The 19,632-nt window shown below is 43.6% G+C and overlaps 1 protein-coding gene across 1 annotated transcript in view; it reads left to right on the forward strand.

Moving 5' to 3' along the window:
- The window catches only part of APPBP2 (amyloid beta precursor protein binding protein 2), an 83,265-nt gene that overhangs the window by 45,579 nt on the left and 18,054 nt on the right, over positions 1-19,632 (forward strand). The window contains exons 3-5 of the mRNA XM_056556711.1: positions 3,908-4,059; positions 5,536-5,659; positions 6,482-6,650. Coding sequence (XP_056412686.1) covers positions 3,908-4,059; positions 5,536-5,659; positions 6,482-6,650 — 445 coding nt within the window. The remainder of the gene's footprint in view (positions 1-3,907; positions 4,060-5,535; positions 5,660-6,481; positions 6,651-19,632) is intronic.

Raw genomic sequence — 19,632 nt, forward strand, 5'->3', positions numbered from 1 at the left:
CAAGCGTAGGCTGGGAAGAACGGGGTAACTGACGAGGACCGGTGCCAAAATCCACCTACCCATCGGCAGCGGGTGGCGGTGATCGGCGGCAGAAGAGGACGGTGATGCGGCTCCCTGGATCCGATGGAAGCCGGTGAGTTGCCTAGCAACATCTGGAGGGCTACAGTCTGAGACCACTATACAGTGGTCTCTAAACTGTAGCCCTCCAGATGTTGCACAACTACAACTCCCAGCATGCGAGGGGGGGGGGGGGGGGGAGAGAATCTGCTTACCGGAGTGGGAGCGGCAGAGACATCAGGAGGAGTGCGGCGGAGGAGGCTGCAGTGAAGATCGCAGGTAAGTGATCGCTGTGGCCTTCTAAAAATAGCTAAACTACAACTCAAAGAATGCCCAGACAGCCAAAGGACATGGTGGGAGTTGTAGTTTTGCAACATGTGGAGGGCTACAGTTTGGGGACCACTACTTAGCGGTCTCAAAACTGTTCTTCCCCAGTTGTTGCATAACTACAACTCCTAGCATGCCTTTCGGCTGTCAGTGCATGCTGGGAGTTGTAGCTTTGCAACAGCTATAGGCACACTGGTTGGGAAACACTGTGCTAGAATCTGTTTCCTAACTCAGTGATTCCAACCCTTGTGCCTCCAGCTGTTGCAAAACTACAACTCCCAGAATGCACTGAAAGGCCGTACATGCTGAGAGTTGTAGTTTTGCAGCAGCTGGAGGCTAACTGGTTGGAATCACTGAGCTAGAGTCTGTTTCCTAACTCAGTGGTTCCACACCAGTGTGCCTACAGCTGTTGCAAAACTACAACTCCCAGCATGTACGGTCTTTGCAACAGCTGAAGGTTTGGCCCCTCCCCCCCCCCCCCCCCCCCCCCTCAATGTGAATGTACAGGGTACATTCACACGGGCGGGGGTTTACAGTGGGTTTCCTTCTACAAGTTTGAGCTGCGGCAAATTTTACGCAGCTCAAACTAGCTCAAACTCCCAGCGGAAAATTCACTGTGACCCCCACCTGTGTGAATGCACCCTAAAAACATTACACCACACTACACGAACACATAATAAAAAGTAAAACACTACATATACATATACCCCCCCCCAAATAAAAATTAAAAACGTGTCATATGACAGTGTGTTTCTAAAATTGAGCCTCCAGCTATTGCAAAACGACAACTCCCAGTATTACCGTACAGCCATTGACTGTCCTGGCAGGCTGGGAGTTTTGCAACAGCTGGAGGCACATACGTTTCATTTTCACAGGCGGTAAAAGAAAAAGACCCCCAAAGTATGGAAATGTGGGCGTAAAATGCTCTGCAGATGCACAACAGGGCTCAGGAGCGAGAGCACACTATGTACATTTGAGGCCTAAATTGGTGATTTGCACAGGGGTAACTGATAGTTACAGCATTTCTGACATAAACGCATGACCCGATTTTGGAAACTACACCCCTCAAGGAATGTAACAAGGGGTATAGTGAGCCTTAACACCCCACAAGTCTTTGACAAATTTTTCTTAAAGTTGGACGTGGAAATGAAATTTATTTTTTTAACCCAAATTTTTCATTTTCGCAAGGGGTAATAGGAAAAAAAAGCCCCCCCCCCCAAAATGTTTAACCCCATTTCATCCGAGTATGGAAATGCCCCATATGTGGAGGTAAAGTGCTCTGCTGGCGAACTACAAGGCTCAGAAGAAAAGGAGCGCCATTGGGCTTTTGGAGAAAGAATTGGGCTTGAATTGAAGGCCATGTGCGTCTACAAAGCCCCCATGCTGCCCGAAAAGTGGACCCCCCCCACATGTGACCCCATTTTGGAAACTACACCCCTCACGGAATGTAATAAGGGGTTCAGTGAGCATTTACACCCCACAGGTGTCTGACAGATTTTTGGAACAGTGGTCCGTGTGCAAATGAAAAATTAAACTTTTCATTTACAGCCCACTGTTCCAAAGATCTGTCAAATGCCTGTGGGCTGTAAATGCTCACTGCCCCTCTTATAAAATTCTGGGAGGGGTGTAGTTTCCAAAATGGGGTCACATGTTCTGGCACCACAGGGGGCTTTGTAAATGCACATGACCCCCGACTTCCATTCCAACCAAATTCTCTCTTCAAAAGCCCAATGGCGCTCCTTCTCTTCTGAGCATTGTAGTGCGCCCGCAGAGCACTTTACAGCCACATATGGGGTATTTCCATACTCGGAAGAAATGGGGTTACAAATTTTTGGGGGCTTTTTCTCCGGTTACCCCTACTGAAAATGAAAAATTTGGGGTAATGCCAGCATTTTATTGAGAAATGTATGTATTTTTTTTATTTTATTATTTCCTTACGCGAGAGAAATGGGGTTACATATTTTGGGGGGCATTTTCTCCTATATCCTTGTGAAAATGAAAAGTTTGAGGTAACACCAGCATCTTAGTGTTTTAAAAAAATCAAATTTTTCATTTTCACGTCCCACTTTAACAAAAGTTCGTCAATCACCTGTGGGGTAGAACGACTCCATTTACCCATTATTATGTTCCTTGAGGGGTGTAGTTTCCAAAATAGTAGGCCATGTGTTTTTTTATTTTTTTAATATACTGTTCTGACATCCTGGGGGCTTTCTAAATGCGACATGCCCCCCAAAAACCATTTCTGCAAAATTTGCTCTCCAAAATCCCATTGTCGCTTCTTCCTTTCTGAGCCCTCTAGTGCACCCACAGAGCACTTTAGATTCACATATGAGGTATTTCCTTACTCGAGAGAAAATGAATTACAAGTTTTGGGGGGCCTTTTTACCTTTTACCCATTGTATAAATGAACACAATGGGGCTACAATAACATGTTAGTTTAAAAAAAGATTTTGATTTTTTTGCCATTTTGCTGCTATTCCTGTGAAACGCGTAAATGGTTAAACTTTCTGAATGTCATTTTGAATACTTTGAGGGGTGCAGTTTTCATATTGGGGTCCATCATAGGGGATTTCCAACATAAAGACCCTCAAATTCACTTCTAAACTTAACTGGTCCCTGAAATATTCTGATTTTGAAATTTTCGTGACAAATTGGAAAATTACTGCTTTACGTTGAAGCCCTCTGATAGCAGCATCATAAAATTGACATGTTTTTACTTTTTGAAGACAACATAAATGTAACATATTGTACATGTTAATCAATATGTAATTTATTTGATATGTCCCTTTTCCTTACAAGCAGCATACTTCAAAGTTAGAAAAATTCAAAATTATGGAATTTTTCCAAAAATTTTGGAATTTTTCACCGAGAAATGATGCGAGTATTGCCGAAAATTTACCACTAACATAATATGTCACGAAAAAACATTCTCGGAATCAAATTTATAAGTAAAGGCATCCCAGAGTTATTAATGCTTAAAGTGATAGAGGTCAGATTTGATAAAAAAAAAATGCTCCCTTCCTTAAGGTCCTAATTAGAGATGAGCGAACTTACAGTAAATTTGATTCGTCACGAACTTCTCGGCTCGGCAGTTGATTACTTATCCTGCATAAATTAGTTCAGCTTTCAGGTGGATACAGTCCTAGGAGACTCTTTCCTAGGACTGTATCCACCTTTTCCAGCCCCCCGGAGCACCTGAAAGCTGAACTAATTCATGCAGGATAAGTCCTCAACTGCCGAGTTGAGAAGTTTGTGACGAATCGAATTTACTGTAAATTCACTAATCTCTAATCATAATGGGCTCCGCACCAAAGGGGTTAAAAAAAAATTATAATTTCCACCGAAGTACCCCTTTAAATGGAACGGGGCTTCAACACCACACACAACCTGAGTACAAGGTTGGCGCTGTTTTTTGGGGAAAAAAATCTATGTTTATCTAATCCTGAAAAGTCAAGTTTTCTTTGTGTTAATTTAAAATAAATGTTTTCCTTTCTTAAACCCCCACCCTATTTGTGATCTACAGACATCTTCTGCATCACTGCTTTCAAGCTCTAATGGACCATGGAGTTAAGGTTGCCTCTGTATTGGCGTATTCTTTTAGTAGACGTTGCTCATATATAGCAGAATCTGATGCTCACGTTAAAGAAAAGGCAATCCAGATCGGCTTTGTTCTTGGTAAGAAGTCTTGTGTTCAGATCTGTAATGATCAAATGAGTTGATCAAACTGTTAAAATTCCACGGGTGTACCCCTTTAAGTTTTTTTTTATTTTTTTATTTTTTTTTAAATCAACTGGTGCCAGAAAGTTAAACAGATTTGTAAATTACTTCTATTAAAAACTCTTAATACTTCCAGTACTTTTTAGGGGCTATATACTACAGAAGAAATTATTTTCTTTTTGGATTTCTCTGATGTCATGACCACAGTGCACTCTGACCTCTGCTGTCCATTTTTGGAACTGTCCAGAGCAGGAGAAATATAGCAAACATATGCTTCTCTGGACAGTTCCAAAAATGGACAGCAGAGGTCAGCAGAGAGCACTGTGGTCGTGACATCAGAGAAATCCAAAAAGAAAAGCATTTCTTCTGTAGTATATAGCCCCTAAAAAGTACTGGAAGGATTAAGATTTTTCAATAGAAGCAATTTACAAATCTGTTTAACTTTCTGGCACCAGTTGATTTGAAAAAATAATAATTTCCACGGGAGTACCCCTTTTAAGGGGTATTTCAATGGGAGACACTTATCCCCTTTCTATAGTATAGGTTTGATCACAAGGATCCAACCACTGGGACCACCACGATCAGAGACTGCAATACATGTTTAGGTTATTAAAGTTACATTAAAGTTATTAAAGACAACACATTGTTTTTCTGTATCTTTGCCTTTTTTATTTTATTTATTTTAATGCTGAAAACGGTGATTTAGTTATACTTAAATACATATTAAAAGCAAAGTTATTCAAAGAGCTGGGGAATTTCCGTTCTATAATTTTGCATGTTATATTTTTAGTAAAAGTACAATGTTTGGTTGACTTTTTCCATACTTTCCTCAGATGTAAACGTACCCATTTTATAACAAAAAAACTGAAAGCTCTAACTTTTTGGCATATGTTATTTGAAAACAAAGTCCCAAGGCTCTTTTTTTCCCCATCCACTTTTGTGTGGGGGGGCAGAAAGACCAAGGTAATGAAATGTTGGTAAGCCAGACCAATATAGTCCGAGTATGAAACTATATAATACTATCCCAATATTAAAGGGGTTGCACAGTGAAATGTAGAATAGGGAAGAAGTATCTGATCACAGGTGGGTCTGACTGATGGAACCCTTCACGATCTCCACAACAGGGCCCCGGCCCTCAGAGAAAGCATGTGCTCTCCATTCATTTCTATGGGGAAGAGCCGAAGATACAGTGTACAGCATTTAGGCTCCCATAGAAACTAATGGTGTGTGTGCACTCTTTGAGAGTCTGGAGGCCCTGTTTTGGAGAACAGATGCTTATCCCCTATCCTGTGACGGACAATAGTGCCCAGACACAACCCTAACAAAACTGCAACCATTGTTAATGATTTGTCTATGCAAACTTTTTGACAATTTACACTGCATGCCGTTCTCCCCACTGTAAGTAACTGTGAATATGTTTGTTTTACTTTGCAGGGGGCTTCCTTTCAGATGCAGGCTGGTATAGTGATGCGGAAAAGGTGTTCCTTTCATGCCTACAGCTCTGTACTCTTCATAATGAAATGCTCCATTGGTTTCGTGCGGTGGAGTGCTGTGTCAGGTATGTTTAGCTGACTTTATTTGATTCATAGTCATTTACAATGACAGGTTTTGAAAAGATAAAACTAAACATGAATTGCTAGCTAAAAAAAAGCTTCTAAATGAAATTATTTATCAGGGAGTCTCTCAGGTAGTCAAAATCCTTAATAAATAAGTTCTGAAAACACTGCTTGCTGGGCAGCGTCTCAATAAGTCTAGGTGGCTGCCGTTGACAGTACAAGGTCTCCATGCCTCACCAGTTACACTTCCTCCTCAACATTTTACACAGTACTTCTGGAGTATGCTAGTAATGAATGTTAACCTGAAACCCATTGTTAACTTGGGAAGCAGTTAAAGGGTACTCCAGCACCAAATTTTTTTGCTTTAACTTATGCTGGGGATGCAGTAAAATCATCATACTTGCTTACCCCTGTCCCCCTGCTGGTCATCGCTTGTTGCTAACTCCAAGATAAGCAGTCTTGGCAGGACCTGCCTACTCAGCCAATCTCTTACCGAGGCAGGAAAACACTGCGGCTTATTTGGCTGGTGCTGTTCTGACAGCTCATTTTGGAAGGAGCACTGAGTGATGACCAGCAGGGGGCCGGGCATCACTGGAACTGGAGCTGTGAGGGACTGGTAGGAAAGTATGACTTTAAAAAATAGATGTGGTATATGGTAGAGGCTGCTATATGTGTATAAGGAAGAAAGTCACAGAGGGTAGTTTTGATTTGGCTCAACTCTTCATGCTTGCGATGTTATTGGATGAGGGGGGGGTGGGGTTTAATTTAATTTAATTTTAAAAAGGTTAAAATTGAATGTGTTATCTTAAATGTTTTCTCCTTAGGTTGCTGCATGTTCGAAACGGGAACTGTAAATACCACTTGGGAGAAGAAACCTTTAAACTTGCTCAGAGCTATATGGAGAAGCTAGCCAAGCATGGGCAGCATGCAAACAAAGCTGCTTTGTACGGAGAGTTATGTGCCCTGCTTTTTGCAAAAAGTCATTATGATGAGGTAGATACTTTTTCTCTTTATAATGCATTTAAGAAGATGTCAAATTAAATGCATTTGGAATTTTGCATTTGCTTTTAACAAATTTGAAATGTAGTTTTCAGTTTCAGCGGCTTACTTTAGAGAATAATCTTCTTATAAGGTTACGTTATTAAGCCGAAATACCATAATGCTAAGTTGAAGTACAAAAATACATCTCTGTCAATGCAAAATACTGTATTGTTTGGGTAAATGCCATTTTTCACTCTATACTAGTTTAGCAAAGGACTTATGGGATGTCAGAATTACAAATGAAATGTCATAGAAAACTAGAAGACCTGATGCAATTTTGGGTTAAGGCTGCATGATGCAATGCAAAAATGACCTAGTCTTTTTTATAAATCATATCTGTACATGAACTATACAATGTAACTGCTTATTTGTTAAAGGGAACCTGTGAGGAGCTTCAAGCATCATGAAACAGCCTGCCTTATTAAAATGAATGATCTATTCCAATACACTGTAGCACATGGTTTCAGAGTAAATTACACTTGGTTGTTATGTCACAGTAGTCTGTCTCTGTTTCATGCTGCTCATGGTTCACAGCATTAAAGGGAATCTGTCATCCGTGTTGCCTGCACTAATCGGTTGTACAAGCTGGCAGTGCAGGTGACACTGATGACAATTATACTTACCGGTCCCTGCGCTGTGCCTCTGTCCTGCCATAATTCCGGTTCTTCGGTAAATGCAAATGACCGGCTTGGTGCTGCATGGTGATGTCTGGGTCACATCTTCATGGTAATGCCTCCTCCCTTGTGCTGGGAATTGCCCCCCCTGTGCACTAAGGAGGTCATTTGCATGAACCAAAAAATTGGGATTGTAGTGGAATGGAGGCACGGAGCGGAGAAAGTATCATGGTCATCAACGTCACTTGCATTACAAGCCTGAACAACAGGTCAGTGCTGATGACAGATTCCCTTTAAGAATCTTCCAAACTCCCTTTTTACCTCTTCCTCCCACTCTCTCATAAATGTTTGTGATGAATGCAGTAAGGTGGTATGATGCATGCTTAGGAGCAGAGTAAAAATCAAGCCCTCTTATGGCTTGAGCCCTCTAAAAAGAGTTATGGGGTCCAGAACCTGAGGTGGAAAATCCAAATACACAAAAACAAAAATTACTGTGGTCACCACCACTTGCTCAATACTACTTTTAAGCAGGAATAAAAAGGAATTACCGTATTTATCGGCGTATAACACGCACTTTTTAGGCTAAAATTTTTAGCCTAAAGTCTGTGTGCGTGTTATACGCCGATACACCCCCAGGAAAGGCAGGGGGAGAGAGGCCGTCGCTGCCCGCTTCTCTCCCCCTGCCTTTCCTGGGGTCTAGAGCGCTGCTGTCGGCCCTTTTCACCCCCTGGTTATCGGCGCCGCTGCCCGTTCTGTCCCCCTGACTATCGGTGCCGGCGCCGATAGCCAGGGAGAGGGAAGCGGCGCCGACAGCCAGGGGGAGAGAAGGGGCAGCGGCACCCATTGCCGGCGCCGCTGCCCCGTTGCCTCCCCCCCCCCATCCCCGGTGGCATAATTACCTGAGTCCGGTCCGCGCTGCTCTGCTGCTCCAGGCCTCCGTCGTGCGTCCCCGGCGTCATTGCTATGCGCTGAACGGCGCGGCGCATGACGTCAGAGCGCCGCACCGTGCATAGCAACGACGCTGGGGACGCACGACGGAGGCCTGGAGCAGCGCGGACCGGACTCAGGTAATTATGCCACCGGGGATGGGGGGAGGCAACGGGGCAGCGGCGCCGGCAATGGGTGCCGCTGCCCCTTCTCTCCCCCTGGCTGTCGGCGCCGCTTCTCTCCCCCTGGCTATCGGCACCGGCACCGATAGTCAGTGGGACAGAACGGGCAGCGGCGCCGATAACCAGGGGGTGAGAAGGGCCGACAGCAGCGCTCTAGACCCCAGGAAAGGCAGGGGGAGAGAAGCGGGCAGCGACGGCCTCTCTCCCCCTGCCTTTCCTGGGGGTGTATCGGGGTATACACGCGCACACACGCACCCTCATTTTTTCATGGATATTTGGGTAAAAAACTTTTTTTACCCAAATATCCGTGGTAAAATGAGGGTGCGTGTTATAGGCCGGTGCGTGGTATACCCCGATAAATACGGTATTTCCTACCGTTAATTCGGTTTCCACTAATCCTTGATGACTGCACCAAATTTGGAGGTTGCTCCTCCCATCACTGTAGGGACAGGAAACAGAGGTTTAAAAGGGCCACTCCCCTTACACATCCCAGTGCTTTTCAAATTACTACCAGGATGTGAGATATAATGAACCCAACACCAACAATATAGGGTGGGAGTTACAGTGGTGCCGTCATAAAGGATTAGTGGAAACTGAATTAACGATAAATAATTCCCTATTTTCAATTCATCATCACAACAGCACCACATGAGATTTCCCCCAATGATCCTATCGGAACAAGAAGCGCAAAGAGGTTAAAAGGCCCCTCCCCAGATAACCCCACAGTGTTTCCTGTTCCTATTAGAAGCATTGAGGTTTACCTCTGGATCCTGGGGCTGGCGTCGGGATCTTATTTAATGGTGGAGGTTGGCATCCATTCATTCCCCCTCTGTAGCACTGCTCCGGGTAGCGTGCACACTGCGGCATGCCTCTCCGGGCCCTCGATCTCCCCGGCTCTGGGAGTTATTGTGGTGTAGAGGATAGGCTCTGGCAGGTCCTTGGGCGCACGCGTGTCCCTGCTGGTCCTTTCTGGTCTTCGGCGGGTTCCGGCACTGGTGTGTGTGACGTCGGCAAGCGCATGGCATGCCGGGATTGCTGGAGACCGGAAGTCCTGTCTCCTGTATGGCGTGGAATCTGAAACTTCATGCCAGGGACAATCTAAGTCCGGACGCCAGCGTTTGGGCACCAAAATTCAAATCTGGGTGTGTATTTGAGGTAGTAAGCCTTCCATTTTCTTGTCTCTTGTCATTATAGAAGCTAAGCTCTGACTCTGTGGAGCAGGGGAAGACTATCTGGTCTATGGATTCACTTACTTTTGCTTGTTTGGGTTTCTTTCTCTTTTTGATTGGCTGTCCTACTCTCCTTTTTAGGGAGACAAGGAGACCCTGAGAAAACCTAAAGAATCTAAAGCTAAGCCTAAGAAATGTGCATTATGCTTTGAAAAATTGCCTGAAGGATATGTGAAGGCCCTTTGTGTCTCATGTATTGTTAGGATTGTTCAGCAGGAGTCTTTCATGGATGAATAAAAAAATTTGATATGTCAGCAAGTGTGGCTCTGTGGCTGCTGCTCTTCCTTCTCAATCCACCGCTGGTCCTCCTGCTACTAAAAAAATCCAGGCAAGATGTACCTGTTGATTCAATCTCTGATTCGGATGTATATGTTGGCTTGCCTGATGTGGAATCTGAGGATGTTTTACCTTCCGCTTCTAAAAAAAGTGGAAGATAAAAGATATTATTTCTCTGCAGAGGATACGGTTACCCTCTTAGATACTGTTAGGAGTGCTATGAATATTGAAGAGACTCTGGTAGTTCAGACTGTGCAGGATGAGATGTTTGCGGGTCTTAAGCCTAAATTAGCAACCTTTTTTCCTATCCATGAAAACCTTGAAAGCTTGATTGTGGATGAATGGAAGGAACCTGACAGGAGACTAGTGATGCCTAAGGAATTTAGATCTAGTTTCCTGTTTAATTGTGACGATACAAATTTGTGGAATGAGTCTCCTAAAATTGATATTCAAGTTGCCAAGGTAGTAAGAAAAAAAAACTCTTCCTTTCGAGGATGTTACGCAATTGAAAGACCCTTTAGATTGGAAAATGGAATGCTTGTTTCGTAAAAATTGGAATGCTTGTTCAGCCTTATTGAACCCAAATATTGCAGTGACAAGTGTGGCCAGAGCTCTTTATTTATGGTTAAATCAATTGTAGAGTCGTGTTGGAAATAAAACTCCTAGGGAGCAACTGCTTTCTACCATTCCCATGCTAAAGCTAGCCACTACCTTTCTTGTGGATGTGTCAGTGGAATCAATAAGAATGGCGGGCAAGTCTGCAGCTCTATCTAACTCGAAGCTAGAAGAGCACTGTGGCTGAAAAACTGGCAGGAAGATTGTTTCAAAAAGTAAATTATGTTCTATACCGTTTGAAGGTAAACTTGTGTTTGGCTCTGTCTTGGATAATATTTTACAGCAGCCAGCCAACAGAAAAAAAAAGTTTTCCAGAAGAGAAATTGGCAAAACCTAAAGATTTTTCGTCCCTTCAAGAATAGACAAGCATCGTATAAAGGTAGGGTAACTCCACCTTCCGTTTTACTCCTTAAGGGAGGAAAAGGTCGCGAGTTCTTACTCAACCCCAACCTCTCTGAAAAAAAAATGCAGCAGTGATGTTTCCTTCGTGGGGGTGGGGAGGTTATCTGGCTCTATTTTTCCATCAATGCAAGGAAGTCACCCGAAATCTGTTTACCCTCAATTCCTTGGCTCACGGATTCAAAATAGAGTTGGTCTCTCTGCCACCTCGAAAATTTGTCACAACAAATCTCAGGTCCGAATGTTTGAACAAGTGTCTATTTATGTCAGGAAATTCAAGACTCTCTCTCTCTTTTTTTTTTTTTTTTTTTTTTTTTCTAATCCAAAAGGTCATGAATTTTCATCAAAAGGATACATCTTCCATCAGGAACACCATGTCTCTACTCGGATCCATGACATCTTGCATTCCGGAAGTACCTGGGAGCAAGAGCCATTCACAAACTCTTCAGAAACACATCCTAAAAATTTGGGATCGGTCTCAACATTCTCTGGAAGGAAAGATGGTGATTTCTCCTGCTGTAAAACTATCTCTGAAGTGGTGGATGAAGAAGAAAAATCTCACCAAAGGTGTGTGTTTTGGATCAGTCCTCCTCCTATCACACTGACGACAGATGCCTGTCTGACAGGTTGGGGGACAGGGGGCGCATGTGCAGGATCAGCTTCTTCAGGGTGTCTGGTCGGAAGAAATTAATCTTCTCTCACCCAACTTCGGAGAATTGTTAGCGGTTTTCAAAGCACTGAAGGCGGCAACCACCCTTGTTCCGAACTGTCATGTAAAAATCTACTCTGACAATGCCACTGCAGTGGCTTTTCTGAGTCATCAAGGGGAAGCAATGCACAGATCCCTTCAAGACCTGGCGGAAAATATATTTTTTGGGGCAAAAAAGGATATTATCCATTACTGCCGTTCATCTCAAGGGCAAAGAAAATATCCAAGCAGACTACTAAAGTCGTCATTGGGTCAACCCTGGAGAATGGGAATTGAATCCTCAGGTGTTCCCAATGGGGAGCTCCAGGAAGAATAAAAAGGTAAAAGAATAAAAAGAATAAAAGAAGGTAAAAAAGACTCTCTTCCCTATTTCCAGGCGATCGGCCTGACTGCATAGAGTCCCTTCAGCAGACATAGGGCTTCAAGACTTCCTACGCCTTCACTCCCTTTCCCCTAATCGGGAAGATGCCATGAACAATTCGAATGGAGTCTGACAGTTATTTTTGTAGCACCAAGATGACCGAAGAGGGGATGGTTTTCTCGAATACAACAGCTAGCAGTGGATCAGCCTTATCCTCTTCCCCCGAGAGAAGATCTTCTGCTACAAGGTCCTCTATATTACAAAGATCTGAAGAATCTTCAATTGACAGCATGGCTCTTGAAAGGGCAATATTAGGACAAAAAGGTATCTCTTCTGAGGTAATTGACACCATTTTAATGAGTAAAAAGTCCACAACTTCAGCGATCTACTGGAAACAGTGGAAGAAATATGTTTCCTGGTGTGGTCCTCATCCTCCAGACCCATTAAAACCGGACATTCCTCAAATTTTACATTTTCTGTTAGCCGGATTTGACAAGGGCTTGGCCCTGAGTACATTTGAAGGTCCAAACTGCAGAACTTGGGCGCTTTTTTGATACATGTTTTGTGGACCATAAGTGGATGAAGAGATTCTTTAAAGCCATTGCCAGGTTAAAACCTAAAATATCTAACCTCTCGCCTCTGTGGGATTTAAATCTGGTCCTTTCTAGTCTATCCAAGGATCCCTTTTAAACCAATACAAAATATTTCTTTAAAATGTCTTACCTGGAAAGCCGTTTTCTTAACAGCCATTACTTCAGCAAGACAGGTAAGTTAGATCCAAGCACTATCCATTGAAGATCCTTACTTAACTGTTTTAGAAGACAGGTAGACATGCTGGATTTAATTTCAGAATTATCCTAAGGTAGTTTCGAACTTTCATAGGTCACAAGACATTGCTTTGCCAACATTTTTTAACCCACCGATAGACGACAAAGAAGTTTTTAATTGTTTGGATGTGAGAAGGACTATATTACATTACCTTCAACAAACTAAAGATTGGAGAAAGGATTAAAATCTATTTCTTCAGTTCCAAGGTCCTAACAAGGTGAAGAAAGCTTCAAAAGCTTCTAGTCAGCAATTTCGGAGGCTTATAAAAGATCAGGGAAGCAAGTTCCGGAACACCTTAAAGCTCATTCTACTAGAACTTTGTCTGTCTCCTGGGCTGAAAAGTCTTCTGCCTTGTTAGAACAGATTTGCAGAGCAGCAAGCTGGGCTACTCCTCACACCTTTTTTAAACATTGTAAACTTAATGTGAGCTCATTGCATGACTTGGCGTTTGGTCTAAAATGTCTCATGTGGTGCTGTTGTGGTGATGAATTGAAAAAATGGAATTATGACTTGCCGATAATTTGGTTTTCCTGAATCATCACAACAGCACCCTTTTAATCCCCCCTAAGTACCATGTTTAATTATTAGTATTATTTTTTGCTTCTTGGTAAGTTGTAATCAATGAGGGGTTGTCTGGGGTGGGGCCTTTTTTTTAACCTTTTTATGCTTCCTGTTTCTATAGGATCATTGGGGGCAATCTAATGGGGGGCTGTTGTGGTGATTCAGGAAAACCGAATTATCCTAATAATTCCATCTTTCCACTGTATCTCCCTTCATGAGGGCACCAAATATGGAGCCATACCAGATAAGTAGCTCTGGGGAGGGACCACGGCCTGAAGGACCTTGCGCCCCCAAAGGAGCAGTCCTTGTTGGCCAGCATGTCTACTCTGTAGTGATGGATGAATGTGTGAAGGCTCAACCACGTAGCCGCCCTGCAGATCCGATTAGGAGATGTCTCTGCTTTCCCGGCCCATAATGAAGAGACTGCCCTTGTAAACTTCCACGATAGCTGACTTAATCCACCTACCACCAGGGCTGTGGAGTCGGTAGATAAATGTTCCGACTCCGAAGTTTCTTGTACTTCCGACTCCTCTGTATTAATATGCGAATGTATTTTATACATTCCTTGAAGGATAGAAAGGCAACATACATGTCACTACCACAGGACTACTGGCCGGGAAGCCAACAGTCTACTGTATGGAACAGTTTGTGTGCTGATCTGCCGCTGAAGATAGGGCAGTATATATAATATTAGGGAAACCTAATTTCCCTAGTAGAATCCCATAGTCATGTTTAAAGGGGTACTCCCCTATCCAAAGGATAGGGGATAAGATGTCAGATCGCCAGGGTCCCGCGCTTTCATTACTACACAGAGCAAGTTTGCTCTGTGCATAATGACGGGCGATACAGGGGACGGAGCAGCGTGATGCCATGGCCCCGCCCCTCGTGACATCACAGCCCACCCCCTTAATGCAAGTCTATGGCAGGGGGGCGTGACGACCACCACGCCCCCTCCCATAGACTTGTATTGAGGGGGTGGGCTGTGACATCATGAGGGGCAGGGCCATGATGTAACTATGCTCCGGCCCATGTATCGCCCGTCATTACGCACAGAGCGAACTCTCTCTGTGCAGTAATGATAGCACGGTGCCGCAGCGGCGATCCTGAGGGTCCCCAGCAGCGGGACCCTGGCGATCTGACATCTTATCCCCTATCCTTTGGATAGGGGATAAGATGTCTAGGGGCGGAGTACCCCTTTAAGCTAGCAATCGAGTTTACAAGTTTTTATAACCTTTTTTCCAATGGTTTACAGCTTCAGTCTTGAACTATTGACCGTCCATTCCCTTCCCTTTCCAGTGTCTCTAGTCCTGCAAAAAACATATTTACTTAATCCCTTATCAGTGAGAGGCTAGGTTACCCATGGGTTCCCTGTAACAGCAGAACACAACACTATTGAAAGTATAAGTATTGCCGCTCCTAATTGTGCGTTACGTGCCATATAGTAAATGCTTCTTCACGGTCACTTAACGTGCTCGTTTTGCGGTTACGTGAGGCACTGCATGCATTGGTCTTTATTCTTACAGTAGAAAAGTCATTAATTATAACTTTTTGTGAATTGGGACATTTAAACTTACTTTTTTTTTTTTTTTATTCCAATCTAAATTTAGTAGGAGTCTGAGTCGGTGCATTGTTTGCCGACTCCGACTCCAGGTACCCAAAATTTTGTACGACTCCACAGCCCTGCCTACCACTGTGTCTTTTGAGGCCTTTTTACCCCATACTAGCTTCCAGGTACCTGAGCATAATTCCTCAAATATAAAGTGTGGATCCCTGGGGTTCTGAGAAAAAAAAAGGGTAGAATTTTTTTCTTGACTTCTATGAAAGTAAGAAGACACCTTTTAGAAAGAAAACCTGGTACGTGCCTGAGAATTATCTTCTCATCTGTAACCCTAAAAAAAAGTCTAGATCTGGGTAGCTGACGCTGACCCCCTAAAAAAATAAAATAAAAACAAATTAGCCTGTCCTCAGCTAGTGACACCCGACAGTTGTCCTCTACACTTGAATAGTTATACAACTTAGGCCCTTTTTACATTAGGTTACAGGGGTATTCCAGGGAAAAACTTTTTAAATTTTTTTTTTTTTTTTTAACAACTCGCTCTAGAAAGGTAAACAGATTTGTAAATTACTTCTATTAAAAAATCTTAATCCTTCCAGTAGTTATCAGCTGCTAAAGTTGAGTTATTCTTTTCTTTCTGTCAAGTGCTCTCTGCTGACACCTCTGCTTGTCTCAGGAACTTCATACTTCCGCAGCAATTTTCCAATTTTTCACACAATTTTCAAAATCGGAATTTTTCAGGGACCGGTTTAGTTTTGAAGTAGATTTGAGGGGTCTTCATATTATAAATACCCCATTATAAAAACTGTATTCAAAATTACATTCAGAAAGTGTGTTAACCCTTTAGGTGTTTCATAGGAATAGCAGCAAAATGAAGGCGAAAATTCAAAATCTTCATTTTTTACACTCGCATGTTCTTGTAGACCCAGTTTTTGAAATGTTACAAGGGGTAAAAGGAGAAAAAGCCCCCCCAAAATTTGTAACCCAATTTCTCTCGAGTAAGGAAATACCTCATGTGCATGTCAAGTCTTCTGCGTGTGCACTACAAGGCTCAGAAGGGAAGGAGTGACAATGGGATTTTGGAGAGTGAGTTTTTCTGAAATGGTTTTTGGGGGGCATGTCACATTTAAGAAGCCTCTATGGTGCCGGAACAGCAAAAAAAAAAAAAAAAACATGGCATAGTATGTGAAACTACACCCCTCAAGGAAGGTAACAAGGGGTCCAGTGAGCCTTAACACCCCACAGGTGTTTGACGTCTTTTTTTGTTTAAAGTTGTACGTGAAAATGAAAAATGTAGTGCTTTTTTTTTTTTTTCCACTAAAATGCTGGTGTTACCCCAAATTTTACATTTTCACAAGGGGCAATAGGAGAGAGCCTCCCAAAATTTGTAACCCCATTTCTTCTGAGTATGTAAATACCCCATATGTGGATGTAAAGTTCTCTGCGGGTGAACTACAATGCTCAGAAGAGCGCCATTGAGCTTTTGGAGAGAGAATTTGGTTGGAATAGAAGACCAGGCCAGTGAGTTTACAAAGGCCCCTGTGGTGCCAGAACAGTGGACCCCCCCCCCCCCCCCCCCACACACACACACACACACACACACACACACACACACACACACACATGACCCCATTTTGGAAACTATACCCCTCACAGAATTTAATAAGGGGTGCAGTGAGCATTTACACCCCACTGGCATTTGACAGATCTATGGAACAGTGGGCTGTGCAAATGAAAAATTTAATTTTTCATTTTCACGGACCACTGTTCCAAAAATCTGTCAGACACCTGTGGGGTGGTGTAAATGCTCACTGTACCCCTTATTACATTCAGTGAGGGGTGTAGTTTCCAAAATGGGGTCACGTGGGGGGGGGGGGGGGGGGCTTTGTAAACACACATGGCCTTCGATTTTGGACACATTCTCTCTCCAAAATCCCAATGGCGCTCCTTCTTGTCTGAACATTGTTGTGCGCCAGCAGAGCACTTTACATCCACACATGGGGTATGTGCTTACTCAGAAGAGATGGAGCTACAAATTTTGGGGGCTTTTTTCCTATTCTCCCTTATGAAAATGAAAAATATAGGTTAACACCAGCATTTTAGCGTGAATTTTATTTATTTTTCATTTTCACATCCAACTCGAACGAAAATTCATAAAACACCTGTGGGGTGTTAAGGCTCACTATACCCCTTGTTATGTTCCGTGAGGGGTTTATTTTCCAAAACGGGGTCACATGTGGGTATTTATTGTTTTGCGTTTATGTCAGAACCGCTGTAAAATCCCCTGTGCAAATCGCCAATTTAGGCCTCAAATGTACACGGTGTGCTCTCACTCCTGAGCCTTGTTGTGCGCCCTCAGAGCATTTTACGCCCACATATGGGGTATTTTCAGACTTGGGAGAAATTGCGTTAAAAATTTTGGGAGCCTTTTTTTTCCCCCCCCTTTTACCACTTGTGAAAATTAAAAGTATGGGGCAACACCAGCATATTAGTGTACGGAAATACCCCATATGTGGCCCTAATCTGTTGCCTTGAAATACAACAGGGATCCAAAGTGAGACAGGGCCATGTGCATTTGAGGCCTAAATTGAGGATTTGCATTGGCATGCTGAGTGTTGTTGCTAAGCAACAGCAGGAGGTGAATAGGCCTCACCTCCTGCTGTATCCTGCCGCCGGGTCCGCCACTGCTGTCCCTCCTGCTGCTCCTGTCACCGCCGCCGCACCAGAAGGGACCCCCTCCGGACCAGGGAGAGGCAAGAGACCCCCCACTGGCCCCAATCGCCACCATGATCGCCACCCAAATCACCACCCAGCAGGGTTGTGATTGGTCGGTCATTCCAACCGTTCAATCACATGATCATGAGGTGGCACCCGTGCCACCTCACTCCTGCTGGGTAAGGGTGAATGGGGCTGTCTCGGACAGCCCCATTCACCCTTTATTTTTTTTCTGGGTCACCAGAGACCCGATTGACCTGGAATCGCCGCAAACTGCGATCGCCGACATGGGGGTTGTCAGGACCCCCACAGGGGTTTGCACGGGGTGCCTGCTGATGGATATCAGCAGGCATCCCGGTCCGATCCCCGCACGGCGGGGACCAAAATTTCCACGGGAGTACAGGTGTCTTTGAGTACTAGGTCGTCAGGGCGGTGGTTAATATTGGGGTGAAAGGAATATTTGCTGTCCGATTCACACAGCAAATTTTCCACTGCGGAAACTCTGCATTCCGGATTCTGCAAAAACATTCAACCTGTCAATAGTTTTAGCAGAACTCCTCAGCAGAGTCCATTGAAGTCAATGCATCTCTGAATTCTGTCCGGAATCTGTGTGTGAACACGGCCCCAGGAGATTTTAGGTCCCAGCACTAGGGCCTGATTGATAAGGGAGTGTTTCCAGCCATAGAAGTACTATACCAAAGACAAAAGAGATACGCAATATAGTGCACACTCACCATTCCTGTATTCAAAAAAGAGGGGAACCCCACCCAGGGCACCTGCCTCCACAAATATATGAATTACAAGCCTGTCACAAGATAAAGTGATGTCACACCAATACAGTCAATCCCACAGCAACAATAACTTGTATACAACCTGAATAGTTTTCCTAGTAACATAGGGGATCATATCATACACACACATAATGATAGTAGGATCTATTCTCTAAATATGGATGATCTATGTGTGTATATATACATATGCACACAGGTTGTAGAGATGCGGACTGTGGTGCGCATGCACGTGGATAGGGAATTGAGCTGAAGCTATGGGTTAGGTTGACGAATGTGCACTGAGTCTGCATGGAGAGGTGCGCAAGCGCAGAGACATAGGACTGCGATGTATGAGAGAGGCATTTAGCCGACACTATGGAGCGTACCTGCGCATTCGTATGTAGTTTGCTTGTGGAGTATGATGTGCGCAGATGCGAGAGAGTGACGGAGCAGATGTGGATGACGGAGCGGATGTAATTCCCTCAGTACCCGGAAGTAAAAGCAGACGAATGCCCGGACACAGGGCACAATGGACAAACAGGTATCTCCTTCACATTAATTAGCTAATTATGTTTGAGATATATATATATATATATATATATATATATATATATATATATATATATATAATATAAAAATATATACATATGGAACAGGAAAGCAGCACTCCAGAGGAAAAAGGTGCACGGGTGCCTACTGTGTCAGTTCCAGGTTGGGGACCCCTCCACGACACAAAGCAAAAATAAACAGTGGCACACCAAGTGAAAAAAAAGGTGATTTATTTCAAAAAAACTTGTTAGGCAACGTTTCAGCTGGCTCACCCAGCTTGAAAATGGCTGAGTGAGCCAGCTGAAACGTTGCCGAACACGTTTTTTTTTTTAAATAAATCACCTTTTTTTCACTTGGTGTGCCACTGTTTATTTTTGCTATATATAGATCTCTATCTCTATCTATCTATCTCTGTCTATCTATCTATCTATCTATCTATCTATATCTATCTATATATCTCTATCTATCGATCTCTATCTCTCTCTATCTCTCTCTCTCTCTCTCTCTCTATCTCTCTCTATCTCTCTATCTATCTAAACCAAAGAGACACAGCACCCCTGAGGAAGTTGCCGACGGGCAACGGAACGCGTGGAGTCCTAGGGGGGCACCTGCCTGGTTGCTCCTCCATCAGCCGTCCTTTGCTC

This window comes from Hyla sarda, chromosome 2 (genome assembly GCF_029499605.1).
Source record: "Hyla sarda isolate aHylSar1 chromosome 2, aHylSar1.hap1, whole genome shotgun sequence".
Taxonomy (NCBI): Eukaryota; Metazoa; Chordata; class Amphibia; order Anura; family Hylidae; genus Hyla; species Hyla sarda.